The sequence below is a fragment of the Bos mutus genome, chromosome 21 (assembly GCF_027580195.1).
Source record: "Bos mutus isolate GX-2022 chromosome 21, NWIPB_WYAK_1.1, whole genome shotgun sequence".
In the NCBI taxonomy this organism is placed as follows: Eukaryota; Metazoa; Chordata; class Mammalia; order Artiodactyla; family Bovidae; genus Bos; species Bos mutus.
In genome coordinates this window covers 33615697-33642860 of record NC_091637.1, presented here as the reverse complement: position 1 = coordinate 33642860, position 27164 = coordinate 33615697, and the positions used below count along the sequence as shown (strand labels likewise).

At 56.6% G+C, this 27164-nt stretch overlaps 1 protein-coding gene across 8 annotated transcripts; it reads right to left on the bottom strand.

The window, feature by feature from the left end:
* Window positions 1-508: 508 nt before the first annotated feature.
* Window positions 509-26707, bottom strand: STRA6 (signaling receptor and transporter of retinol STRA6). Of its 8 annotated transcripts, none has more exons than XM_070358625.1 (19): window positions 26687-26707; window positions 23371-23503; window positions 18240-18306; window positions 17851-17936; window positions 16513-16652; window positions 15892-15915; window positions 15531-15697; window positions 14055-14177; window positions 11620-11687; window positions 11365-11441; window positions 11032-11093; window positions 9957-10119; window positions 6078-6153; window positions 4736-4869; window positions 3390-3507; window positions 3200-3301; window positions 2381-2544; window positions 2009-2158; window positions 509-1347 (listed from the first exon to the last, which is right to left on the bottom strand). In XM_070358625.1, the coding sequence occupies exons 2-19, from the start codon at window positions 23484-23486 to the stop codon at window positions 1178-1180; spliced, it is 2007 nt and encodes a 668-aa protein (XP_070214726.1). In that variant the 5' UTR covers window positions 23487-23503; window positions 26687-26707; the 3' UTR covers window positions 509-1177. The 8 variants fall into 8 exon arrangements, with proteins under 8 accessions (XP_070214726.1, XP_070214725.1, XP_070214727.1 ...); XM_070358624.1 differs by lacking the exon at window positions 26687-26707 and adding an exon at window positions 24353-24371; XM_070358626.1 differs by lacking the exon at window positions 26687-26707 and adding an exon at window positions 23952-23970.
* Window positions 26708-27164: the final 457 nt, after the last annotated feature.

Sequence of the window (27164 nt, the reverse complement as noted above, 5' to 3'; positions counted from 1 at the left end):
TTCTTGTCCAACTCTTTGCCACCCCATGGACTGTAGCCCACCAGCCTCCTCTGTCCACGGAATTAGAGTGGGTTGCCATTTTCTTCTCCAGGGGATCTTCCTGACCCAGGGGTTGCACCCCAGTCTTCTGCATTGTAGGCAGATTCTTTACCCTCTGAGCCACTAGGGAAGCCCCCCACCCCAACCTCCATACTCTTATTCACATTACTTTCTCCTGAAATCTCTCCTCCTCCCCAAATCCTGCCCATTCTAGAAGACCCAGAATCAGTCCTACTTCCAAAGCCCACACTCGCACAGCTCAGGGGTGGCACCCTGGGTCCCCAGTGTCTCCTCCACCCAAAGGGATGTGGCCACGGTTTCCCCTCTGCCCTCTCCACCCAGCCCAGCATGTGACCAGAATACCCCAACCCCACCCAAGCCCCACAAACACAGTTAATTCACTGAGAGTCCGGGTGGTTTTCCCCACATATCCCCCGCCCCCACCCCCCACCTCAGGAGGACTGCTTCTCAAGCACAAGTTTATTACAGAGAGCACACTAACCTCTTTCATAATCTCTAAGGGCATACCAACTACAAAAATATCAGGTTCTCAAGTGTGGCCAGCTCGGTGTGGGGTCTGGTTGAGCCATGACTTTGTTGTGGGGTAGGAGCCCATGGCTTCCTCCTGGGCTGCCTTGCAAGCCATGAGGGCCCCCAGATGGAGACGGGCAAAGCTGCAAGAGACAGGAGGCACTGCATCTCGTCATGGTGGCGAGGTCCATCTGAAGCTGAGGGGGCCAAGCTGGAAAGCTAGGCTGTCCTGGCCTGAATCGCCAACCCCGGTCAGGAGAAGACTTCAGGGAAGCCTGGAGGCTGGTGGCAGGGCTGGGCATCAGGAGGGGCCTGGACCTGCTTCCTGGGCCAAGAGGCAAAACCACCACTCGCCTTCTCCAGAGCCCTCACTGGCTTCCCAAGGTCAAGAGGGGCAGACCAGAGCCTTCCCGAGGCTCGAGGCTCATAGTGCTGACAGACTTCAATCCAACCAGAGCAACCCCCGGCTGGTCCCGCTAAATCCCCGGGACCTGCAGGCAGAGCTGGGGCCAAGCAGAGGGCTGCCATGGCCATGGTGATGATGCTGGGAGAGCCGGGAGGGACAGGCTGGGAGGCAAGGACACAGCAGTGTGGCCTTCCCCCAGCCTCAGGGCTGGGCACCGTTGGGCCGGGCACCTGGCAGGGCTGTCTTCCGGAAGGCCTGCAGAGCTGGGTTGTGCAGCAGCGTGTACGCCAGACCCCAGCGAGCCCTGCCTTGGCGGGCCCTGGGCCCCGCTCCCTTGGCCACCAGGTCCTTGGTCTGTAGCAGCTGAATCCCTGAGAAGAGGCCTTCTGTGGGTCACTCAACAAACACCCAGCCAAACCCCGCCCTCCCTCCGCCACCCCAGCACCAAGATGGGGGCAGAATCTGAAAATCGCACATGTAGAGTGGGGGAGGTTGACGAGACAGGGGCTCCGGGTGCTATTCACAGGGTGGGAAGCCGGGAGAAGTGTGGGGCTGCAGAAGGGGTTTGTTCAAGGTCAGATGCTCATCCTCTGGATGGCCGATAGGAGAGGGAGAGGAGGAGCTCTGTGGAGGCAGGGCTGGGACAAGGGACTGGAGCCAGCTCAGTGCTCCCCTCCCTACTACACCCAGGCTGCAGGGCAGGGGAAGACAGACTGCTTAGGAGAGCAGGGGTGGCCTGGGTGGTAGGGGTGACAGAACCCCTTGGCAAGACAGCGGTCTCATTCCCCAAGTGAGAACTAAGTGTGTGCACACACGTGACAGACGGTGTGTATATGTTAGTATCAAGGAAAAAGTTACCCTGAGATGGACCAGGAAAATTCTCACTTCTTCTCTCCCACAGGCAGCCCAGAGAGGAAGTGAGCATTTTCCTGGCTCTCTCTCCCTTGCCTGCGTTGGAGAGGGGGGCGTGCCTTTCTCCTGGGAGAAGCCAGGTGGGTTCCACTTCCCCCCATCCCCAGTGGAAGGGCGCACCTTCCTCTTCCTCCCCCAGTCTGAGGCCATCCTGGGGGGTCGCACAGGGCTTGGGCCTCTGAGTCCGCAGAAGCAGGGCACAGAAGGCTGTCGCAGCTGGGTGTGACTGGCTGGCCTCCATCCTCAAGAAGTTGCAGTATGTGTGGTAGCCTGTGTGGGGGTGCAGCGCTAGTCGGGGAGGGCCCAGACGGCCCGTAATACAGACCTGGGGAGTGTCCTGCACACCCTGCATGCGAGCGCGTGGCCCCCTGCACATACCCACGGGTCAGGGTTACGGACATCCTCCAAGGAGACTAGGTCAGGGCAGAGCCTCCCTCCCTGCTTGGCCAGCCTGAGCGTCCCCCACCTTCAGCTCCTGCCCAGTGACCTTACCGGGGTCAAGAGTGGCAGCTCTAAGCGGCAGCAGGCTGAGGTCCATCCGGCCAAGGTGGACGGCATTGTAGAGGGCGGAGAGGAGCACTCTCCAGGCGGCCACCATGGTGCCCACCAGCATGTTGACGGGGAAGAGAAGGAAGGTGGCTGCATAGAGTGCTCTTCTGTGGGCCAGGAGAGGAGGGCTGAGGCAGGTCCCCACACAGAGGCCCTTCCTCGGGTCAGTGTCAGACTGAGATGACCACAGCTGCCGTGTTTTTACTGAGCACACCTCTGTGCACCCGCCCTGTGCCTTATGTCTGCTCTCTTAACCCAGCTCACCCATTCCCCCAGTCTGGGAGGCCCAGACAGATGGGGTGACTTAGCTAAGGCTGTCTAGCTGGTCAGTGGAAGATTTGGGGCTTCACTCCAGGTCCACCTGGATCTTTCTATGATCCTGGTGTCTCCCACCTCCCTCCTCTGGGTCCCTTGTCCACAACACTAAGCCTCTCCTGGGGCCAGGTTCTCCCACAGCCTAGCAGAGAAATGACATGGCTATTAACCTCCTTCCTGCAAAGGGCAGAGCAGGGCTGATCCCCAAGACAGGGAAACTCGAGGGGGTATTTCTGGCCCTGTGACAGGTAAACAGAGGCATTTTTGAACTAAGCTGGGCCACGGCTGCCTCTCTCTGTGGATAAGGCGAGCTCTTTCTACCATCCACTGGGGTTCCCTGTTAGAGAAAGGGGAAAGACGGCAGTGGAGGGAGAAGGGGACAGAAAGGAAGACAGGGAAGAGGCGGCCGAGGGCCTGAGGGAGCCACAACCCCAGAAGCCAGCTCACCGGTTGGTCAGCCCCAGGCGTCCATGGTGAGTGTCCAGGAAGGCCCAGTGGGCCGCTGCGTTCTGCAGGGTCACAGCCAGGGCCAAGGTCAGCCAGAAGGGCCTGTGGGAGGTGAGGGGATGGGGAGGGTGTCACTGTTAGTGGCCCTTGGGGAAGGGGTCTCAGAACCCTCAGCCCCTTCCTCACTCACCACGAGGACTTCAGGTAATGGAGGAGCAGGAGGTTCCTGCCGTGAAGCATGGGCATGAACACCAGGAAGGCCAGGGTCAAGGTCCCCAGGAAGAAGAGGATCTGCTGTACCAGGAGTCCTGCCAGCAGCGGGAGGAGGGGTGCAGGCATCAGCCCACCCCCTCCATTCCCAGGCACTCAAAGCTTTGGCATCGAGTAGACCCGGTTTCAGATCCCTGCTCTGCTGCTGTTTAGCTGTGCCACCTTGAGCAAGTTACTTAACCTCTCTGAGCCCTGGTTTCTTCCTCTGTAAAAAGGGGAGAGCGGCCCCTACCCAGGAGGGCCATGCTGAGGCAGCAGTGAGACAAAATCTGTGGCCACTCTTGGAAAACCACAAAGTGGTTTGCAAGTGTTATTTTCCCCCCAATTGCTCCTGCATCCTTGAGGACAAGACAGTATTTGAAATTAATGTTTACATTCCTACTGGCCAGAGCCTGGCCCATGGTAGGCACCTGAAAGCTGTCTATTGAAATGATGGGCTAATTGTTGACCTAGGATGTGTACAAAAGGGCTTCAGAGGCTTAAAGTTTACCAATTCAAGGAATTATGACTTTTAGTGCTAATAGTCCCTCTACCCCTTTATCATCTTTTCCCACCTTACCCAGAGAGGTGAGAACTGAAAGAAGCAGCAGGAAGGGAAATCAGGTCCTTGCTGGCTTCAGCCCGCTCACATTTGAGAGGACTTTGCTCACTGCAGTGCCCAAGGGAAGAATCAGAAACTTGGAGCATGGAAGGGTCCTTGAAGTCCATCTAGTCCAGTTCTCTCAGAGTAGGACCCCCTTTGCAGCCCCCAATAATGGCCACATAACCATGCTAGTGGAGGATGGGGAAGCCTGGCATGATACAGTCCACGGGGTTGCAGAGAGTCAGATGTGACTTAGCGACTGGACAATATCAGTCATGCTTGAATACTCCCAGTGACAGGGATCTCATTACCTACTGAGAGCCCATCATGACATAGCCCTCCCTTACAAAAGCAGGAATGTGCCTCCTTCAACTTTCCAGCCCTGGGTCACCCTCTGTGCTAACACCTGGAAGCACCCAGGAGCCAACCTAGTGATGGATATTCTTTTACCAAGGGCTCCCGCACCTATCCCCTCCCTCTCATCCCACCTGCGTGGACTCCCTGAGGGCAGGGGAAGCAAGGTGGCTCCTTCCTTTTGCTTTTACCCCAGAGCCAGCTCCAGCACAGGCAGGCCCGCAGGGGCAGCCAAGACCTGCCGCGCACTCCCTCCCCTACCCGGCCAGCGTCTGGGGTTGGATGGAGGTCAGTGCTGAGGTCAGGTGGATCGGGCAAGGGGGGCTCACCAAGGCAGGTAAAAGCAGTCTGGTAGGCGGTGAAGCTCATCCAGCAGAATATGGCCTGGCGGGAGGGGCGGGGGCTCTGGGTCAGGGGGCCTATGTCCAGGGCGCCCCCTCGGTGCAGAGCTCGCAGGTTGGTCCTAGGGTGGGAAAGAGGAAGGCAGGGACCTCAGGGAGTGCACATGCTTCCTTATTCCCAGCTCTGGGCCGGCCTCTGGAAGCCCAGGGCTGTGGGAGCCCAGTGGAGCCTACTAATCCATCCTGGGAGGTCAGGGAGGGCTTCCCAGAGGAGGTGATGCCTGAGTTGAGTCTTAAAGGATGAATAAGAGTAAGCTGGTAGGGGGTGGGGCAGGGAACAAGGGAGACAAATTAAAACAGAAGACTCAACCCGAGCCAAGTCAGGAAAATGAGACACAACAGTAGGGATGGAAAATGACTTGCAGCTCAGCCACCAGGGCAGGAGGCCAGGTTCCAGGTAGGCAGAGGCTTGAGAGCCTTAGCCACCTGACAGGAAGAACCAACTCATTAGGAAAGACTCTGATGCTGGGAAAGATTGAAGGCTGGAGGAGAAGGAGGTGACAGAGGACGAGATGGTTGGAAGGCATCATTGACTCAATGGGTATGAGTTTGAGGAAACTCTGGGAGTTGATGAAGGACAGGAAAGCCTTGCGTGCTGCAGTCCCCGGGGTTGCAAAGAGTTAGACACGACTTATTAACTGAACAACAACAACAAGTAGCACCAACCCAGTAAGAAAAGATCCTGGAGCAGGAACCCTGAGGCCTGTTCAATGCAAAGCACGGGGACCAGCTCCCTGCTAAGTCCCTGGCCATCCCCTTCCCACCCACCCTACTCCCAACCAGAACCTTCTCTCCTTCTCTGCTCACACTTCTTCAGTGCTCCTTACCATTCACCATGAAAGGGCGAGGTAGGCGGCGTGGCATTCAATATCCACAAGAATCTCTCCAGTGCCCCAGGCGCCAGCCGGCCCACCCCCTCACCCACACTCACACTTGCTCTTGCTCACGCAGCTCCTCCCGCCCATGGCACCCTGCCTCCCTCGTCTCCCCGTAGGATGCCAGCTCTCCCAGGTAACCCCTCCTCAGAGGACAAACTCCACACTTCAGCCCTTCATCAGCCGTGCCCTGCATTACTCAGGGACATTCCTCCACCCAGACAGGGACACCCCACCTTCTCCGCCCCGAAGGGCAGCTGGCCTCAGGGACAGCTCGGTCCTGCAGGCATTCTCCTCCTTCTAGTCCCAAGATTTTCCCCTCCTGGGTCAGGGGTCCTGCAGGCCCGACCTCGCCCCCACATCTGTATCAGGGGGCGTCAGAGCCTGCCACTGACCTGTGTGTCACCAACGAGTGGACCAGCATGAGGAAGGTCAGCAAGCAAGACAGCACCAAGGCCGAGATGTAGCAAACTGGAAGGCCGGAAAGAGCAAAGTGGGAGGTCAGGGCCTGGGCTGGGTCTCCTGGGAATCTCCGAAGGGCTGTCGAGGGACGGCTGGGTGGGAGTTACCCCCACCCCACAGCCACACTGAGCGGAGGCTTCTTGTCTCTTTTCCTGTTCTCAGATCCAGTGTAAGTCGACAATTTCTGTTGGCCCATACAGCCAGGTGACATCTGATGGCCAGGATGGGAGAGGCCAGCTCTGAGGTTGCAGACCTGGCCCTCACCCTGGTCTTGCTGCTTCCACTGCTGCGTGGTGCCCAGTGAGGGACTCCATGGGGGTCTGCCTGGTGTCTGCCTCCAGCTCTATGACCTCCTAGCTGTGAGGCATCAGGAGACCATTCCATCACCCAGCCTCAGCTTGTCCATACCAGGCACATCGCTGGGCTGCCCATCTCCCAGCATATTGTGAACCCTAAAATCCCATCAAGGCCTGCCTCGGTGGCCTTGGTTCAGAGCACAGAAGATACGAGCACCCATCAGTGTGACCTGAGTCCATCAGAATGAGGGACATAACCACTGCTACCCATCTCCTCAACTCCCCATCCACCCTGGCCAGGAGTTCCTTGTATCAGCAGCAACTGGGAGAAAATGCATGGTGTGTTGTGAACAAGCCTGGTCTTTAAGCACAGCAGGGCTGCAACCCTTCCACCCTATATCCACAGCCAGTCTCACTCAGTACCCTCAGAACCACCCCACGGGAGAGGCCCAGGGAGACGTGGGACGCACAAAGAAGCTGAGACTCAGAGCTGGTGGGCTTGACCCACCAGCCACACTGCTTGGAAGTTATGGAGCAGGTTGTACAATCTTTTGATCTAGGATAAGCCTGGGAGGTCTGCACCCTGATCTCAGTAGTCATCTGAGGGAAGTGTTCCTGGTTCCCATCAGAGACTCAGGAGGGGAGTAAACACACGCGGGAGAGGCAAGCACTGGGTCCTTGCAGCCACAGGCACTGTGGGTCTTATCACTGACAGCATATTAGGATCACCTAGAGCTTTTCAGTTCCCATGGCCCAGGGACTTCCAGTGGCCCAGTGGTTGAGAATCTGCCTTGCAATGCAGGAAACACGGGTTTGATTCCTGGTTGGGGAACTAGGATCCCACATGCTGCAGGGCAACTAAGCCCATGTGCCACAAGGAAAGATCCTGAATACTGCAACTAAGACCCCACGCAGCTAAAAAAATTAAAAGTTTTTAAAATTCCCATAGCCCAAGCTGCACCCCAGAGCAATTAAGTCAGAATTTCTGGGCATAGGACCCAGACCTTAGCCTTTGGGAAAGCAACCCCAGTAATTCCAACGTGTACTCAGGGTTGAGAACCACTGAACTGGGTTTGTTTTTTTTCCCAAAGTCAGAGCCTTAATGATTTCTTTGAATCAACAGTTGATTGAAATCCATCAGGCCAACCAGCATGCGTACAGCGACTGCTACAAGTGGTTCTCAAACTCAGTCTTGTATTTGAATCATGGAGAAGGCTTGTCCAATCACAGAGGCTGGACCCTGCCCTCTAGGTTTCTGAAGTCTGACTAGAGCCTTGGGATTTCTTAAAAGTTACCAGGTGATTCTCAGGCACAGACAAGAGTGAGGATGACCACTACAGAAACCTGGGGCCACTGTGCCTGCCCCTGGTTCAGTCATGCAAGGAGGCAGAGGGGGGCCCTTTACTGAACATAAGGCTAGAAGAAAGCCCTGGGCATGCACAGCTCTGCTCCGCTCCGTCTAGAGCCCTGCCCTCCTAGAGCCAACACGGTGCCAGCAAAGATACACTCTGGACTGTCTCTGCCAGGAGGCAAGGAGTTTGCCTGCGGAGCCTGCCAAGGTGAGCGAATAGCTTAACTAAGGGGAAGAGTTATCTGACCCTGACCCCCAGCCTGGCCTTTGGTCTCCAGGTGTCTATCTCTTGCTCCTCTCTCCCTCACTTGGTTCCCTCCTAATCTTGGTACTCATAAAATCTTCCTGCTCTTCGCTTCCTCTGGAACTCTGCACCTTCCCCCTTCCGGGCCCAGGTTTTGTGGGTCAGTCTGTCTCCCACACCCGATCAGGAGTCTTGAGGACAAAGATGCCCTTAGAGCTTCAACACCCATCTTACAGGTAGGGAGATTGAGATCCAAAGGCATAAACGGCTTGCTCAGGGCACACAGCTGGTAAGTGATGGAGCACAAATTCTAATCTAGCTGGCCTGACTCAGAGTGCGAGCTTTCTGTGAAAGATGCCAGGCTTATGGTCCAGGTGTTGGGTGGGTAGCCCTAAAACAGGCTCTCAAAGCTCAGAAGACATTAGCTTCTTAGGCTGAGAACAGACCGAAGGGCCCCAGATCTTATCTCAGTACCACCCCTGGCTTGCCTTGTGCTTAGGGCATATCCCTAAACCTCTTGGGCCAGGCATATCCCTAAACCTCTTGGGCCTCAGTTTGCCTTGTCTGTGAGCTGGGAAGGTAAACACTGATCTACTTAACCCCCGCTTCCAGGGAGATTCAGAGTGGGAGCATTTGGGCTTGGAAACTGCAGCACGTGATTATAAGTGTCAAGTGTGTTGAGTAGAAACCAAATCCCCAGTCCTAGACATGTCTGCCTCTTGATTTCCTGCTCTGTGAGAGGAGATCAATGATGCTGACCCAACAGGGCTGCTGTGAGCAAGGTCTGAGCTTGGATATGGACTGATAAGGGTCATGTCTGCTCCTGCCTGTGGCTCAGATTGCAACCAACTTGGAAAATCTTGGAGATGTCATTTTCAGCCCCTCCAAAGCTTGTCACCTGTGGGCTTCAGCCACAGTTCCAGGACAGATTCTGGTAGGGGAGCAGATTCACTCAGGAAAGTGGTGGTCAGAGAAGGAAGCAGTCACTGCACACACCTCTGCCCACCCCTACTCCCTCCCTGATGGTCTTGGTAAGGAAGAGCGGCAGAGAAGTCATACCTCCACCTGCAATAATGGCAGCCTAAGCTCCAACCATCACATGTTACTCCTCAAGAGCCAGGGTGCCTGTGCCAGCCAGGGACTCCCTAGCCAGAAGAGAGTGTGGGCCACATGACCTCTGACCACCAGGCCCTGTCTTAAGGTGGTGGATCGTCCCAGCCTGGGTGTTAGGAGACTTTGCTCTTCTCTTGGCTCTATCTTGGCCTGGCTGTATAACCTCAGACTAGTTCTTCCCCTCGTGTTAAGTGAGGATGTGTCTCCGTCTCCAGCATAGGGCTGTGGAGATGAGGCAGGTGGGTAACAGGGCTAAGGGCTAGAGGAGGCATCAGACCACAGAATTGGGTGGGGGGCAGCTGGTATAGTTTTGGAGCCCAGGAGCTCATTGTCAAGGGAATGAAGGAGAAAGGAGGTACCTTGAGGACAGGGATTGGGAAGAGAGAGCATTCGCCCTTCCTGACCCCACCCACCTGCCATAGGATTAGCTCAGAATCCTGGCCCGCCATCCCGCCACACTGCCCCTTTTCCTGCTTCCCTCAGAGCCCACGGCTGTCCCCTCAGCTCACACACACCATGCCCTCCTCCACCTCCACCCCTGCGGAGCAGGGCAGAGTTGCTGGGGGTAGGGGTGCTGGTGGGGGTGAGAGATCCCACACAAGCTGACAGGGGGTCAGTGAGATGACCCCTTCAGGTCTCAGAGACTCGGAACTGGAAGCTCCAGCCTCCCAATTTGTGGATGAGGCAGCTGAGACTCACAGAGGGGACACCCAAGGCACCCCACGTGTCTGTGGCTCCTGGGACAGAGCTCAGGCATCCCAGCTTGGGTCCCCACTGCAGCGCCTTGTGGGGTCCTGGGAGGCCTCACCTTCTAGAGCCCACAGGTGGTGCTTCACCAGCTCCACCACCTCCTGCCTGTCCTCTGAGAGCACGATCCCAAAGCCGGCCAGCAGGTAGGAGACGTCCGTGGTGATCCCTGCCCTCACCTTCTGGATGGTGGGTACCACGCCCACTAGCAGCAGCAGGGCCACCTGGAAGAACCCCGAAATCAGGGCGGCAGGGCCTGGCTGTGCTCACACCAGGCACTCCCATCCCAGGAGAAGTGTTTTCTGAGACTTCAGGAGATAAACTCCAGCAGCCCATGGGCTGCAGCCAGTGCCCATCACTCATCACAGTGTTCTTATCCATCTCTTAGAGCAGCATCCTCAAGCCTCTAATCAGCATGTTACAGATACTTTAGCCTCATCGACCCCAGACACGCTTTCAAGCAACACAAGCGCACGTGTGCATCTCTGAATCGTTTATCTAAATTTAGTATGAAATTTCCAATTTTTCCATGTTGGAGAAAGCAGTGTCCCATAAATGAGCACAGGCATTGAAGCTAGCCAGACCCGGATTCGATTTGGCTACCCTGAGATATTGGCTGTAGGAACACGGCCAAGTCAAATTCATCTCTCAGCCCCAATTTCCTCCATCTGTGAAAGGGAGAAGACTCATACCTACCTCCCAGGATTTTCCATTTTTTTGTCTCTTTTAGGGGGAGGGGTGGTGGTGGTGGTGGGGATTTATCAAACATACATTATTTCACTAAATCTTCCCAACTGAAAGGAAGTATTTCTATTTCTTCCATTTCACAGCCGAACTAGTGGGTTCAGGGATGTTGAGTAACTTGTCCAACATAACTTGAGGTAAATAAAGGAGCGAGGATTTAAATCTTTGTTTACATGACTCCAAAACTCATGCTCTGACCCTGTGTAAGCCCAACAAGGGTCAGCATCCCCTCCCTTCTGGGTAGGCCAGCATTCCCAAGATGGCCAGAAGCAAGAGGATAGGATTGTGGGTGGGGCTCTTGGAGACTTGAGCGGGGGAGCCTAAGTCATCTCAGGGCTGGAGGTTGGGAGCAGGGGTCCAGAGGCAAATCGCATGACAGAGGCAGGACATACCTGGTAGATGGCCGTCCCTGTCAGGGTGACTGAGAGCACCAGCTTCAGGGGGAGCCGGAATCCTGCAGTCCCCAAAAGGATGGGCATGGTGAACCCCAGCACCACCCAAGCCCCGGAGCCCCCTCCCACCCAAAGGACCCAGGAATAGGACCAGGGCTCACAGGATCCTGGACCACCAAGGCCAGTCAGGGGCTTCCCCTTGTCCCAAGCTGGGGTTGTTGCTCCTGATGACAATGATACTAAAGGTAGGAGCTGGCTTTCTACAGCAGCTGCTCTGTGCGAAGGAAGGGTGAGGTCACCTGTCACTCCTGACCTCAGCTCCCCACCCCATACCTCGTTGTGGAATGTAGACGGAGTGTCTGAAGTACATCCAGGCCTGGGATGCGAAGCCACGCTTGCAGGTGTGGGAGCTGAGGAAAGACCCAGGCGGGGGGCAGCTCTCAGGAGAGGCTCCTGCCCTGAGCTTGGGCCCCAGGGTCCGGTTGATTCTTCAACTCTGCCCCACCATGGGGCCCAGTGCCAACCTCCCAAACAAACCTGCCTGCCCAGGCCTGTCCCCCAGCCCAAAGGATGTGCCTGGCACCTCACCTGCTTTTCAGCTTCTTCTGGCAAAGGAGGGTCCTCAGATATTCTTCAGAGTAGCTGCTCTGCAGCCCCTGTGGGGACAGAAGGACAAGAAGATGGGACCTGTCTTGAGCCATCCCTGGGGCCCTCGCTCAGGGTACCACGGTGGGCACCCAGTAGGTGCTCCATACAAACCTCTTGGCTGTGGTAGAGTACAAAGAAAGGGCACCTTGTGGGGATAAGGGCCCCCCATAGCTGCCCTCCCCTCCTCCTTAAATGAAAGACTAATCCGTCTCCTAGCTAAGAACTCTCAGTGCTGGCAAGTTTTTCCTAAGGGCTATTTCCAACCCTCCCCGGCTTTACTCAGCCTCTTCACATCACTGCTTTCCTCCTGGCTCTCTGGCCTTTGCTAGCTGAGACGGGGGTAAAGGGAGACTATGTCCCAGGAGTTTATCCCTGACCAGGAGACAGGCTGGGCCGTTTTGGGTCAGATGCCCCAGGCCTCTGCTACTCCGGGGAGATCACAAGGGTGACCTGATTTGTCTAAGCCACATTCCAGGCCTTAAGCTGCCTGCCAAGTGGCAGAGGCCCACAGTAAGATGCGGTGAGCCCCTGGCCCCTGACCATTTGGAAAATATAGGCCAAGTCACCCATTGCCATGGGAACCCTGGGATCCAGGGCAGGTGTGGATCAGCTCAAAGAATGACTGTGTCCTTTGAGGATTAAAACTCTTTGACTAAGGGCCAAAGAGGATTTTATTTCTCCTAAGACTTCCCAAGAGGAAAGGCGTGCAATGGAAGGAGAGGCTGAGAAGATCCCCAGGCGAGGAGGGAAGGGCCTGAGCAAGGCAGAGTCGTGCCTGGCGTATCCTGGGGAGCCGCTCCCCTCCTCTGAGCGTCTGGAGGACAGTAGTGACAAGTACTGAGGACCCTACTGCTAGCCTGTGAGCATGAAACCTGCAGTCAAGTGGGCCAGTGGGGATCTGGGGCCACCCTGGAGCCGCTGAGCCCACCTGCCTCTTCTCCCCTCTGTGGGGACCTCACTCCTTCTCCGGTTTCAGTCCCAGCCCCTTTTGAGCTCCAGGCCCAGGGTCCAGCTGCCCACCAGACCCCTCGGCACCACACACGCACAGCTGTACATCGTCCCCCGCACACCTGCTCTCATCTAGGGCTCTGTATGTCGCCAGGAACTGGCACCACCACCCACCCGCTGTCTGTCCTGGATGCCACCCTTCAAGCCTTTCCTTCAACCTCCCCATCTGCAGAGCAACCAGCCTTTTGCATCTCTGTGGGGTACTTTCCCTCCTCCCCTTCTCTCACCAGGAAAAAACTTGACCCTTCCTCCACCCATGCTCTGGGACTGCAATTCTCACACTGCACTGTAAGTATATCTCTATATCCATTGCCCCCAGCACGCTGGGAGCCCTGGAAGTCCAACACAGGTCACCCAGCTGAGTCTACAGTCCCAGCCCAGGGCCTGGCATAGGATAGGTGCTTGGAGAATGAATATGATTGCCGTATCTTGTAAGAATTCTCCCTTGCCATGACATATTCATCCACACACCCACCTACCCAAAACTTCAGAAGTATTTGCTAATTCTCTACCATGTCTACCATCTCTACCATGATGCTGGGAAAGTTTGAAGGCAGGAGGAGAAGGAGGTGACAGAGGATGGGACGGTTGGATGGCATCACTGTGTCAATGGACACGAGTTTGAGCAAACTCTGGGAAATGGTGAAGGACAGGGAAGCCTGGCGAACTGCAGCCCATGGGGTCATAAAGAGTCAGACACGACTGAATGACTGAACAGTAACTCATGTGCTAAGACCTGCCCGATGCTGCAAATCATGCAAGAATGAAACAGATGCACCCCATCTCTGCAACTCATACTCTTTGGTATGCCTGCAATGCCTTTCTTTTTCTCTCCCTACTCCAAATCTTCCCTGTCCTTCAGCCCCTGCAATATCTACTTCCTCCAGGAAGCCCTCCAAGCATGACTTAGTTCTTCCAGCCCCGCCTTTATCCAAAGTTATCCAACCTAGGGTTGATTCATAATGCAATTCTGCCCTGGGTGCTCCCTGAATCATGTCAGCATCTGCAGAACTTCTATTAGGCCCAAGGCCCTGGCCTGTCTCATTTCTCCAGCTGGATCCTCCATGTTCCAAAAATAGAGCTACAAGTTCCCTGTCTTCCAGCCCACTTCTCCTTTGATGAGTCCCCACTCCGCAAACAGCTCGGTGTCCCAGGCATCCTGGGTGCCAGCCGAGGGCCTGGCTTGGCCTTTGCTTGGGGAAGGAGGACTCACAAGTTCCTCAGCGACTCAGCAAATGTTTTCTGAGCACCTGTTATGTTCTAGGCCCTACACCAAGCGTGACCACATGTAGGAGACCAAAAGACCTGGGTGAGTCCAAGGTGTCTTGAGTGCTGCGTACAAGCCCACCCCAGCCCTGCGCCTTTACCTTGGAACCCGTGGCTGCCCCGTGACCGAAGCTTCTCACCAGCTGCACTGGGTACCAAAGGCTCAGGAATCCGAGGCCCAGAAGGAGAGGCAGCGAGGCCAACAGGGAGTAGTACTTGTAGATCTGGAGGGACGGGCAAACACCAAGACACATCTACCTTCTGCCTCATTTCCCCAATCAAATCATTTCCCCTCCCAGCTCACAGGGGCCCCTGACGGTGATCGAGGGTGCGTGGGAAGGCTTCTGCTTCTATCACTATCCTACAGCCTAGGCCACTTGGCACCGACTGCTACTTCTCCTTCTCTGGCCCCACAGAGGTGCTTGCCCCTCCCCAGGCCCCTAGACGCCGCGGGCCCTTTCAGGAGCCAAAGGGAGGATGTTTTGTGAGCCCCTCCTACCCATCCCAGGGGACTGCCATGGGACCTGAAACAGGAGACAGCCACCTTCTACGTCCCTATGTTCCTGGGGCTTTGACACTGGCCTGTTTTTGTTTCTTTCTATTACAGTTTGCAAGCTGAGCGACTGCGAAGAACATACCCTGCCTCCCGGGGCTGAGGCCCTCCTGGGGTTGAACATGGATTCATTTATTTGTTAATGCCATATGTTTTTACTGAGAGCTTAGTATGTGCCAGGTCCTGGCTGGTGAAAAAAGACCAACCAAGTCCTTACTCTCACGGGAACCACCTAAGCTTCAACTCTACCCTGAGGGATTCGTGTTATTAGCTCCATTGTGGGAGCGGGGTGGGGTGGGTGGGGGAACCTGAACCTCAGAAAGGTGATAAGGTGTTCTCAAAGAACCTGGCACCACTTGGCATCATCGCATATATTTGCTTGTCTGACTGTGTGTCCCCTTCCGGAAAAGGCAGCTCTTGGGATGCCAGGGACTTCATCGGTCTTATTCACAGCTCTACTCGGGGCCTAGAAATGCCCCTGGGACAGAGAATATACTCAAATGTGTTTGCAGAACGAACTAAGGAAGGAAGGGATAAAGCTGGATTCAAACCCGGGTTGTCTGTCTGTGTAGGCTACACCCGCACCCTTTGGGCTCTGGACCAGGCAGCTTCACACCCTAACCAAGCCCAGTGAACCAGGGTCTGAGGTTCTGGAATTCTCTTTTTAGCCCTCTGAGACCATCCCCCAACTCAGTGCTTGCATTCTGCAGCTCTCTTCACTCCCTCTCCAGCCTGGCCAAGGGAAGTCTTGGCAATTAATAATGGGGAGATTTCAGGGTTCCTCTCCTTCCTTCTCTGCCCCTTCCCTCCCTTCCCCCTCCCAGACAGGAAGGTCCTGAGGGCAGGCCCGGCTGTCTCTCCCACAGAAGGGTCGAGCTTGGAATGAGCACGTGGCTAAAGGCATGAATCCCGTGCCCAGTAGAAGGCAGCAGGGAAGCATGTAGACAGAGACGAAAGGAGCCTCGCCGGCTGACGCGGCTCCCCCATGCCTCACTGTCCCAGGCTGTCCTGAGTCCGTGGTTACCTTGGGTGACTCAGGACACTCTGCCCTTTGCCAGACCTGGACCCCCAGATGAGCCCAGGACAGCAGGCTGCCGAGCAGGTGGGCGGCTCCATGCCTGACGGTGGCACAGGCAGCCAGCGGATAGTAGAGGGCAGGGTAATACAGCAGAGCCAGTATCTTCCAAGGCCCTGGAAGGCAAGACAGGCAGAGAGATACATGATGGAGGAGCGGAGGTGGGGCCTAGGTGGGGCCTGGGTCCCGCCCATCCCCACTTCTCTCCTGTCTCTATCTTCCCAGCCCCTTGGCTGATTCAACAGGCAAGAGCCCTGCATTCATGCCAGGCTCTTGACTAGTATCACCTCCGTGATCTTGGGCAAGTTACCTCTTGAAGTCTCAGCTTCCCCATCTGTAAAATGGAAATAAGAGAGCACATTAGCAAAGATCAAAGGAGAAGGTATATGTAGGGTGCATAGCACCATGCCTGAGCTAGTACTAAATAAATTCAGCTACGATTTTATTAGTGTTCCCATCTCTGACCCTTGGCCTCCACCACTGTAGAATGGAGCTAATATCTGCACTTTGGGGAGTCGTTGTGAGGATCAGATGACCTAAAGAGGCCACATTGGAGGGCGGTGGCTCCTCTGGATGGTGGCTGTGCTTTCTACCGCCACGTCCTTAAGCCCAGATCAACTCTCCAGGACCCCTCCCTGTTCCCCTCCGGATGCTCCTTCATGTTCACGCGGGACTAGGCTGTCTGGGGTCTGGGGGACTCAGCCTTTGACCCCTCACCCAGGGGAGCAGAGTTTGTACAGGAGCCGAGACGGCAGCATTGACCCAAGGACAGAGCGACAAGATTCCAGGCACTGTGGTGGGAAGGTTGGCGAGGGTGATGGGACAGTGTCTTCTGGCCAATGGCTCATGACTGGATCAGGAGCCCCAGTGCTCTGGATTCCTACCCGCCCCCTGCCGTCCATCCATCCCGGGGCATGAGCCATCTGGGTACCTCGGCCGGGTGGTGAGGCGAGGCTCAGGAAAGGCAGCGGGTCCTCGGTGGGGAGCAGCAGGCACAGGGAGCTGAACAGGACCATGAAGACAGCGGCAGGCACGGTCCGGGGCCTGTCCCCAGTCAAGAAATCCACAGGGCTGGTATAGAGCAGGGGCAGGACAAGAGGGAGTCACTCAGGCCCTGTACCTCCGTTACCATCCTGTGTTCCAAACACGGGGGAGGTGGAATCCTTCCCCTTTCCAGATGGGGAAACTGAGGCCCCTTCATGTATTCATTCCACAAATATCTGTGGAGTGCCTCCTACGGATTCAGACCCAGGCCCTATGGCAAGTGACTCAGGAACACGCCCCCCTCCCCCCTACACACAGACGCAGAAGGAACAAGTCTAAGCGCTGCTCCCCATCCCCCGCCCCGCCCACTCTGGAAGCTTCAGGAAACGGCCGCCTCCACACTAATCGGTCTGTCTGGGCTGGCAGACCTTCAGAGAGCTGGAGAGTCACAACATCCTTATGCAACGGCCGCCGCCCTGGCCTGGGAGTGGCCCCAGGGCAGAGGGCAGACAGCGGGCACGGTTATCCCAGGCATTGCCCCTCTGAGCTCAGAGCAAGCCTCTGAGACCCTCTGCTTTGGTGCTCCAGCTTGCCTCCATGCTCAGAGGGCTCTATCCTGCTTCATTCTCCCCCGGGCCCTCCCCTAGGCAGGGCAAGCTCTTTTTCCTGGCCAGCCAGTACAGCAGAAACCCCTGGCTCATTCCCATCAAAACCAGCATGGCAGGCCCCACCTCAGCGTGCAGTTCTGAGTGCAAGGCTGTCTACACTGGGGCTCCACCTACCACCTCCCCCGATTCTTCAGTCTCTCCCACACATGCCTGCCCAGTCCCAACTCCTCAGGGTCATCCCCACCCCAGGCTCTGGGGTTGCAAGGCTGAAGGAGGCAGGGGGAGAAATTTCAGCCAGAGGGGCTGGAGGTCAGTCCCTCATAAACCTGTGTCAGTAGGAAACACCCTCAGGGAAGAGGGTGAAGATGGCGTGGAGTGATCATGGCCTGTCCAGACTATGGGTTGCCTGAGGGGGTGTGTCCTGGAGCTGGGCCCTCTTGGGCTTGGTCTCCCTGGGGTCTGGAACAGGAGTAGGTGCCCCTGAGCGGGTCCCTCCCCTTCTCTCTGGGGGTCCCAAGCAAACCTGGAGATCTTGGTGGGAGGCAGATGGGAGAGCCTCCAGACTGAGAGGGTTCTGGGTGTCACTGAGGCCCAGCTACCTAACAAGTCACCACCCTTCCAGAGTGGCCCTGTCAGCTGGGCCCCCCAGAGAGGGGAGCCTGGGCCAAGGCACCAACCTGGGCAGCCCGGGCCTGCCATGCCCACAGCGGGGCCAGAGCTGGCGGCGCCTCACCAGCATGGCCAGCAGAAACAACACGAGGATCTGAAAGAAGAGCACAGAGGCGGGGCTAGGGTGCCTAGGCCTTCCCCAGGGGCTGAGTCAGAGCCCTTGGCCCTGGGAGCCCCCTAACCCCCATGCACACTTGGGCGGCATGCCGGGGACTGGCAACTAGGTGACAGAAGTTTGAGAGGTTAGACTCTGTCTGCGTCCTGGTTTGGGTCCCTGCCCTGGGAGAACTCCCAGTACCACCCTGCCCCCCACCCACGTTGAGGCTCCAACGTCTCTCTTCACCACCCCAGCCTACATCCTTCTGTTCAGGCTGGCAGAAGGTCAGTTGGGACTCACCGACAGCACGGCCAGGCAGGTGTGGTAGAGGCTGGGTGGCACGTTGGGCTGGCAGGAGGGGACCAGCCTGCAGAGCAAGTGAAGGCTGGTCAGGCCGAGGTAGGGAAACCCCAGGTGTATGGCCAGGTCTGGGGTTCCAGGCTCCCTATGCTGGGGCTCTACTCATCACCTCCCTTGACCCCTCTGATCGCGCAAACACAGTTCCATCTTCTCAGAGCTGTTCTGGGCCCCATCACCCTACGGGATGCGGGTCCCATACCAAGGCTTCAGGTTACAGGGCTGAAGGAGACAGAGGACTCCCGGGGGAAGACATGGGAGAAACAGAATGGGTCGACTCAGCCTTTCTCTCCATCCAGGCTCACTTCATTCCTCCCTCCTCCAGGAAGCCCCCTGGACTGCTCCAGGTGTCAAAGGCCTCTTCTCCAAACTGCGGCTGAGCATACCACCTGGATCCAGCAATCAAGCACTTGGTTCTGTGATCTGCCTTTCACTCACTGGTATCTGAGTTTGGTCTGTCTGTGACTGGAATGATCGACCTTGGTCTTCCAGGATTTATGTCTCTACTTGTTTTACTTTTGCTAAGGGCTGAGGCATGTGTCAGAGAAAGGGATCAGGTGGAAGCCCTGAGCTCAGGATTGGACCTGAACCTAGAAGAGCAGATAGGATTGGGTTCCTGGGGGAGGGCTAGACCTCTGGGTTTGCCCAGCCAGAGCCTGGGGGCGACAGTAGGAGGTCACCAGTGTGGACGGGGCCACCAAGTTCTGGCGGACGAGGCATCAGAGGAAGCTCCTGCTGCAGCTGGGCCTGCCCAGGGATAGGGGTAGAGGGCTTACCCACCCTGCTGGGCTTCTTCCCCTGTGTGGACAAGACGAATCTCAGGGGTGAACCTGAGGACTCTGCTTCCTGACCCAGGCTTCCTGAGCTTGGAAATCCCGGAGAGTGAGCAGCAGGAAAGAACCCAGTTGCGTGGGCTTGTCTTTTGGGTGGCAGGGTACAGAACAAGCCTTTTTTGTGCAACTTCTTGGCCCAGGCAGCTCCAGCCTCTTTCCAAAGCAGAATAGTGCTCGTGGTAGAGTAGGTGCCACAGGGGATCAGGTTCCTTCTATCTGCGCTCAGGCCTCACACACCCCACTTACAACTCTGAGGCACCTTACTGGAGTATGTGGGGTGGGGTTTGGGTGAGGCAGGCCCCCTGACCAGCCCCAAGAGTCCAGAGCTACCACTCCTGGCCATCTCTGCTGGCATCTCATCACTTGACAAAGTGACTCAATCATGCCCCCACCCCCCGGCCCAGCCAGAGCAGGGGCTCAGCAAACTGCCCCTGGGCAGCCTGATCCTTTCCCATTCATCCTAGACCAGAAGGCACCTGGGACCCCTCCAGGGCCCTGTCTGGGGGAATCACCGGCCTTTCTGTACCACCTGGCACCTGCCTCCATCTACCCTTTATTTAGCTCCATTTGGCTGAGACTCATGGACCCTCAAATGTTTGAGGTCTGGGCAACAGAAATTTGGCTGAGCAAGCGTTTGGCTGATGGCTTGTGGACCCATGTTTCGTGCCGCGGGGCAGACAAGATGGCACAGGCACAAAGAACACCACGGGGGGGCGGGTGGGAGCCTGGTCCTTGAGGGAGCACAAGCAGATGAGGATGAAGAGGGGGAGACATTTGGGGCAAGGCTCAGGGCGGGCGGTATTTGAGTTTGGGAGATGGTTAGCATCTCTTCAGGCAAACCAGGGCCAAGGGAGCTCCATGTGGAGGACAGAACGGGAGAAAGTGCAGTGGCGGGCAGCAGTGAGTGGAGCTGGGGCCGCACAAGGCTTTCAGCTTGATTGGAGCCCAGAGGGCAGGCTGAGGGCCGGTTACAGCAGGCCTGGGAGGCACTGAGAGTGTTTAAGCAGGACAGTGTTCCAGATTCTAGGAGATTTCTGTGGCTAGATTTGAAGGACTTCCCCGGTGGTTCAGTGGTTAGGAATCCACCTCCCAACACAGGGGACGTGGGTTCAACCCCTGGTCAGAGAACTAAGATTCCACACGCTGTGTGGGGCAACCAAGCCCACACACTGCAACAGCTGAGCCCGAGTGCTCTGGGGCCTGTGTGCAGCGGCTAAGACCCAATGCAGCCAAATAAATAAACATTAAAAACAAAATATCAGCCTAGTACTTACTAAGTAAGCATTGAGTACTGCTGTTCCACGTGCTAACTCAGTTATTACCTAGGAGGTGGATGCTATTAGGATCCTCCTCGTGTAAATGAGGAAAACGAGGCTCAGAGAGGCTAGGGGTCTTGCCCAAATCACACAGCTAGTAAAGCACCAGAGCCAGGATTCAAGCTGAGGTAGTGTGACTCCAGTAGCCGCAAGTGAACAGGATGTGAAAGATAAGGAGTATGTGGAAGCTACTAAGTTGAACCATATGAAACTGCCATTTCTTTACATCAAAGACAGCTGAGTATCAGCATTTTCAAATGGCACAGCATAAACAGTCTCAGAGGTATTTAGGAGGAAGAATTGGCATGACTTAATGTGGAGGAGCGGAGGGAAGGGGCGTTTCTGGGATGGCTGAAGGGTCCTGGGCCTTATTCCAAGATAAAGAGTGAGGACCAGAGTCAAATGGAGTCCAAGGAAGCAGAGGCCTGGTACTGGGCAATTCAGAGGTGGTGATAGGCACTTGGGGACAGAGGCCAGGCTGCCATGTGGTGAGGACAGTGGGACAAAGGAGAAGCCAGAAAACTGTTTCTAGAGTTTGGGTCTGAGTGAGAAGCTGCAGAGGGCCCCACCCAGAGCAGACGGTAGAGCACAGCTCTGGGGGTGAGAGAGGCTGACTGTCTGGGGCGGGGGTCTGCAGGCCTGGGGTCCAGGTGGAGCCCTGCTCCCTGACCCTGTCCCCCTCCCACAGCAGAGTGACCTGCACATCACCCTGGCGTTGGCCTCGCTTGGTAGGAGGGCAGGCCATGGAGGAAGCCTCCCAGTTCCGCCTTCCAGGCAGCCCTTTGAAGTGGTGGGGAGGTGACTGACATCCTGGACAGCTGCCACAGATGTATTTGTGTCCCCAGGCTCTGGCTGGGGAGCTCAATATTGATGATGGGTGGATGACACATGAGCACAGGCAAGTAGCGCCCATAACCTGGCCGGAGGAGCCTTTGGGGGGAGGAAGGAGCCAGCCTGGCTTCTATAGACCAGTCCTATGTCCAGAGAAGAACCCAGCCAGGGCATCCGATCCCCATCAGATGCACCCGCACCCCCTAACCTCTCCAGCCAGGCCCTGGTGCCAAGGGGGCACGTGGGTCAGTGTGACCAGGAGGTTGAGTCCGTCCCGAACACTGTCACCAGTGCTCACGGCCCCGACTCCAGCCCAGTGAGGCACAGGGGGAAACCCTGTCCAGAGCACAAGGGGAAACCCTGTCCAGAGCGCCTCCAAGTTTTGGGGCACCACCTCACCGGGGTGTCTGACTCACATGGGAAGAAGTGAGTCCAAATTCGCCTCCTTGGGATTCCCCTGGGCTCCCAGCTTCCTACTCCCCACCTCCAGCAATAAGCTCAACTTGGTTGGGCCAAGTACATAGAGTCAAACAAAGTTCTTCATTCTCACCTGCAGTGGGAGAAGGGAGCTACAAATACGAGATGTCACCTACCTCAGAGGTAGTGCTGCTCGTCATCCAGTCCCTGCCACGCTTCCAATTTTATTCTAAGGCCATGTCTAAATACCAGAGCCATGGAGCTGGCTGCAGGCACCTGGCCCCAGCCAATGCCTGGGCCCTGAGGTGGCTAAGGACACAGCTTCCAACTAACGCCTTAACGGGTGAAAGTCTGTGTCCTCCTGGGGCTCCTGGGCCTCTCTCCATTCTTCTGCTTCTCTCAGCTCACACACACAAACACACATACACACACACACACACACACACAGAGCAGGAACCTGGGGAGCCCTAGGCTTTCAGGCAAGGGAGGCAGGTACCTTGTGCTGACCGCAGGACTGCTTCCCAGGTGGTCAGAACCCCAAGTCCTCTAAACAACACTCCTTCCCCCAGGCTGGGGTGGAGCCTCCCTCCCTGCCGGGTGACCCAGGCCTAGCCAGGCCGCAGCCCAGCCCCTGGGAAGGCACCAGAGCATTTTCCCTTCTCCAGTTTTGGTTGCTGATGGAGAACAGATGTGCACACATCTGGCTGACACCTCCCACCCCCTACCCCCGGCCTACCTCACCTTTTCAGTTCCCCAAACCCTCAGACAGAGCAGGGAGGTGGGGGATGGGGCCGAGGCCAGGAACAACAATGGGAAAACTGGGCTCCGGGGCCCACGCAGGCCGGACGTCCTTGGCAGCATGGGGGCACAGGGAGGCCCAGCTCCTCTGCCAGAGTGCCCAGACTAAACAAAGATAGAGGGATCTGGGCAGAGGCCGCTCCCTCCCCTGACCTGGCCCGAGCACTCCTGCTGAAGAGAACTGGATCTCCTATCTTCACGGAGCCTCAGACCAGCCTGCTCCAACAGGGCAGCCTGTTCCCCCAGGCCTCCCCCTGACCCGGGCCTGCTCTGAGAAACTGATGCTCATTAACAGCGCCCCAGGATGTTCACCTCAGAGACCAGTAACCCCTTGAAGGCAGGCCCGACTTCCCCCAGCCACTCACCCAGCACTCTCCGTCTTGGCTATAAGCCAGAGTCACCCAGCCCAGTTGGATCTGAGTTTGCAAGAGGGGTCCCAGGAGTCTGTTTTTGAAACACACCGCAGGGAGTTCCCTGGTGGTCCAGTGGTTAGGACTCAGTGCTTTCATTGCCAGAGCCCGGATTCAGTCCCTAGCCAGGGAACTAATATCCCGCCAGCCATGTAGCATGGCACCACCATCCCCTCCCAAATAACAGTCAAAAAATAAACACACCACACAGGTGATAGTTAGGCACCTAGCCTGGCCAAGGTCCCCCACCTCAAGTATCTTAACACCAGCGCGAGGGCTGTTCTCGCAGAACAGGGGAGGAGCTGAAACCCAGAGAGGCTGTGACTTGCCGAGGGTCCACACAGCGAATAAGCAACAGAGTCCCTCTTAGCAACCCTTGCTCAGGGTCTCCCCACCCGCCCCCCAGTATCAGTAACCTCTGCCACACCCCACATGCTGGCCAAGAAGAGCCAGATAGAGTCCAACTCACCCCTCGGGCTGGAGCTCCTGGCCACCCTGGGGCTCGTCGATGTACCAGCTGTCATAGGAATCCTCGCTGTCAGTGGCCCCGGAGGAGGTCTGGTTCCCTGCTGCCTGGGTGGACATCCTCAAGCCCTTCTCCTCTGACCCCAAAGAAGAGGGAAAAAGCCACTACAGATGTGAAAAGAGGCTTAGGGGGGAAAAAAAAAGAAGAAAGAAAAGAAAACCCAAACAAAGAAACGTTTCTCTTTAATCCTAAAGGTTACTTTCTTGCTTTTAGCTCTCTGGGAAAAGCCCGTTTGGGAGTGAGGGCTGCAAGAGGAGGGAAGGGCTTCTCCTGTCCCCTCCTGTCCCTTCCCGCCCAGTCTCGTGTGGTCCTGCAAGAGACTATTATCCTGCGGGGTCGGTGCCCCCCGGGGGTCCCTGGGCTCTTGCTAGAGCACCTGTCTGTCTCTTTGTGACTGGCCACGGGTAGGCTTTGCCTCAAAGCACCATTTTCAAGGAAGTTTTATCCAATCCAAGCTGCCCAGAGAGACCTCCCCCCTTCCTTCCCCTCCTCCCACCCACCCAGATGGACCCACAGACACACACTCAAGGAAGGACCAGGGAGGAAGAAGCTGCAGAGATGAAAGGGTGGGCGGGCAGCGGGCGGGCTCAGCACACCCGGCTGGACTCTCCCAGCTGGGCTCCTGTCCCCTCCCGCTCTCAGGGGTCCTGCCCAATCCCCTCCCCTTTGTTCAGGTTCCCTGGAGACCATCCCCCAGCCTCAGCCTGCCCCTCGCTGGACCCTGTGGGCGCCAGTGATGGGAACATACCCAGGGTCCTCGCAAGCCCCCCTCCCAGAGGTGGAGGCCCGGCTCCACTGGCGGTCCGAGCCGGGGAAGAGCGTGGCCTGGAGGGCCGGCACCTGACTGCACCCACATACCTGCCTTCCGTGCCTGCCCCAAATCGCTCACACCTTTGCCCAGCACATCTACTGGGCCCCTACTTACAAGTCAGGCATTCCGGCAACCCAGGGAGACTGCTGGGGCTGGGCCAGGGGTGGAGGCAGGGGAGGGAGCCCGTCCGTTCCTTCTCCTGGAGGAACATGTGTCCCTCGCGGGTAAAACCTTTTTGTTTCTCCAACTTGATTTCACAAGGAGATAACTCACCCCCACAAGGCATTTAAATTAGTCCTTTAAACTCGAACCAGACCCGTGGGTAGGCAAGAGCCCTGCCTGCCTCCTGTTCCTCCCAGAGTGTGGGGTGTGGGTGAGGAAGGCAGGAATGGGGGCTCCTCTCCCCTTCCTGGTCCCCAGCTGTGGGTGGGAGTACAGCAAGATACAGAAGAGGCAGAGAGCGGTTCTCAGGACCCTACTCCTGGGTGGGAGTCAGACCCCCTCCCTGAACTTTTGAGGGTCCCTGTCCTTTCAATACCCCACAGGTGCCTGAGCCACTGCCTTACCCAGCTAAGGCATTCATTCAACAAGCTTCGGAAAAGGACATTTATCTATTTATTGTTTTAACACAAATTCACTGAACATCTACTAAGTGCCAGCACTGTTTGGGGCCCTGTGACAGAAGAGTCTACAGTTTAGGAGGATGAAGCAGTTTAGGAGGAGGCGGTAAATAAGCTAGAATCTGAAGGTTACAAAGGGAACACAGATTGCCCTGATGTACACCACAAGAAACTGAATTTGGTCTGAAAGGACGAGTTGGGTGGGCTGGAAGGAAGCATGTTCCTGATGGACAGAACAGCCTGAGTGATGCTCAGAAGGGTCAGAGCTTGAGATCCTAAAAGCTGTCCTTCCAAATTCTGTAGCCAGGCCCACCAAGCCTTCCAGAATTAGGACATGATTTTGCTCTGTTGGCCTTGGCTCCTCCCTCTCCTTCCCAATGGCCCCTCTTCCAGGAAGAGGGCTCCGGCCACCCCTCCCCTCCCCAACAGAGACGTCAGTATCTTGCTGACTCAGAGCTGAACCTGAACTTTGATGCAACACAGGAGCCCACACTGCCCATCTGATTCCAGGCATTTGGGGGTGAATCCTGCCTCCCAGGCCCCGCTACAATCTCCTAAGGACAGAGCTGGGTCTCTGCTCCTCTGCCCTCCTTCCCCCGATGCACAGTAGCCTGGGGCCACACAGGCTATCTAAACTGGGTTTGGCTCACTGCCTGCTCTGGTGACCATGACTCCTCCATGGGCCTGTCTCGTGCAGGCTGCTGTTTCTCCAGGCAGGTTTCACAGCCCTCTGCTCCAGCACCCACGCCCACCTTCCCTTCACTGCTCAGGAGTCTTAGACCCGTAGCTTGCATGCATGCTCGCTAGGTTGCTTCAGTAGTGTCCGACTCTTTGCGACCCTATGGACTGTAGCCCACTGTCTATGGGATTCTCCAGGTAAGAATACTGGACTGGGTTGCCAGGCCCTCCTCCAGGGGATCTTTTAGGGAACAGCTAACTCTCTGATGTTAAATCCCCCTCCTGATTCCTCCAACAACTGGAATCCAGTCTGTGCTGGGGAGCTCACTTGCTCTACCAGGTAGAGAAGTTCGGAGCTGGATAAATGCCCATTAGAAACTGCTTCCTACCCTGCGGGGAGCCTGAATCTGCCTTCCCAGTCTGGTTTGTTCATCCCCTCCTTCATTCAACAGCTCTAACTGCAGGCCGATTATGTGCCAGGCAAGGTTCTCCACACTGAGAATAGAGCAGCAAGCAAGACAGAGAAAGTTCTGCACCCCAGGGACCTTCATGTGTAGTAGGGGCGGGGAGAAAGAACATGTGTCACGTGTGCTGAAAGGGAAAATAAAATGAGAGGAGGGAGGAGAGACAGATAGACAGAAGCAGGTTATTTTCGGCAGGATGCTGAGGACAGGCCAGGTGAGAAGGTGATGTTTGAGCAGACACCTGAATGAAGGTGGGCACCCAGATAGGCGCTGAGGAAAGGCATTCACGCTGCCTGGAGGGGCCTCCATCAGCCTCAGGGGCTGCAGCCAGACCAGCAGGGAGGGGCCCAAGCTACAAGGTCCAGGCTTAGCCCCTTCCCCATAGCACCCTTTCCTGACCCAAAGCCTGCTCTGCTTCCAAAGAGACCTCAAGTGGAGACTGTGCCTCCTCCCAGGACTAGCCCGGTGCCCATGCAGAAAACGCAGAGACCACTTTCAGGAAGGCCCTAAGCAGAGGTGAGGAAATGATGAGCTTCGCCTCTCTCCCCAGGTCCAGGCACAGTGGAGAGAGGGCAGCAGTTCCCCTAGTCAGGGCCAGGCTGAAAGTGGTAGGAAGCAGGTCCAGAAGAAAAGAGCTGGGTTTCCATATGGCAGGGAGAAGTGCCCTGGTTGGGCAGGCAACCTACCTGGATTTGAGCCCTAGGACGGGCTGTGTGACCGTGAGTGATTCCCTTGGCTTCTCTGAGTCTCAGCCCTGCCTCTCTTGCAGGATGGGGTAGGTTATCCAGCCAGGAGATTCTTTGATTGTGGGCTCTCTCCTCTCTCCAAGGCCCCCACTCCCTCCCCTCAATGACTTCATGGCCCAGGAATGTGGAGCCAGCACTCCAGGCGCTGGTTGTAGTAAGAAGGTCAAAGCCACAGAGAGAAGCGATTGCCCAGGGTCCCCCATTGTCTTTCACCCACCCACCCTCTTGGCCCCCCAGTAGAGTGGCCTCCACTCTGGTGGGGGCAGGGAAACAGGCTGGGTTGAAGACCCATGGCTACTGGGTGGTTGTGGAGCTCAGGCTAGGAAGGGGACCCCACTTCTTGAGCCCAAAGCACCACCCCAGCTTGAAGGTAGGAGAGCTCACATCTGTGAAATGGAAGGTTACCACTGAGGTGTTA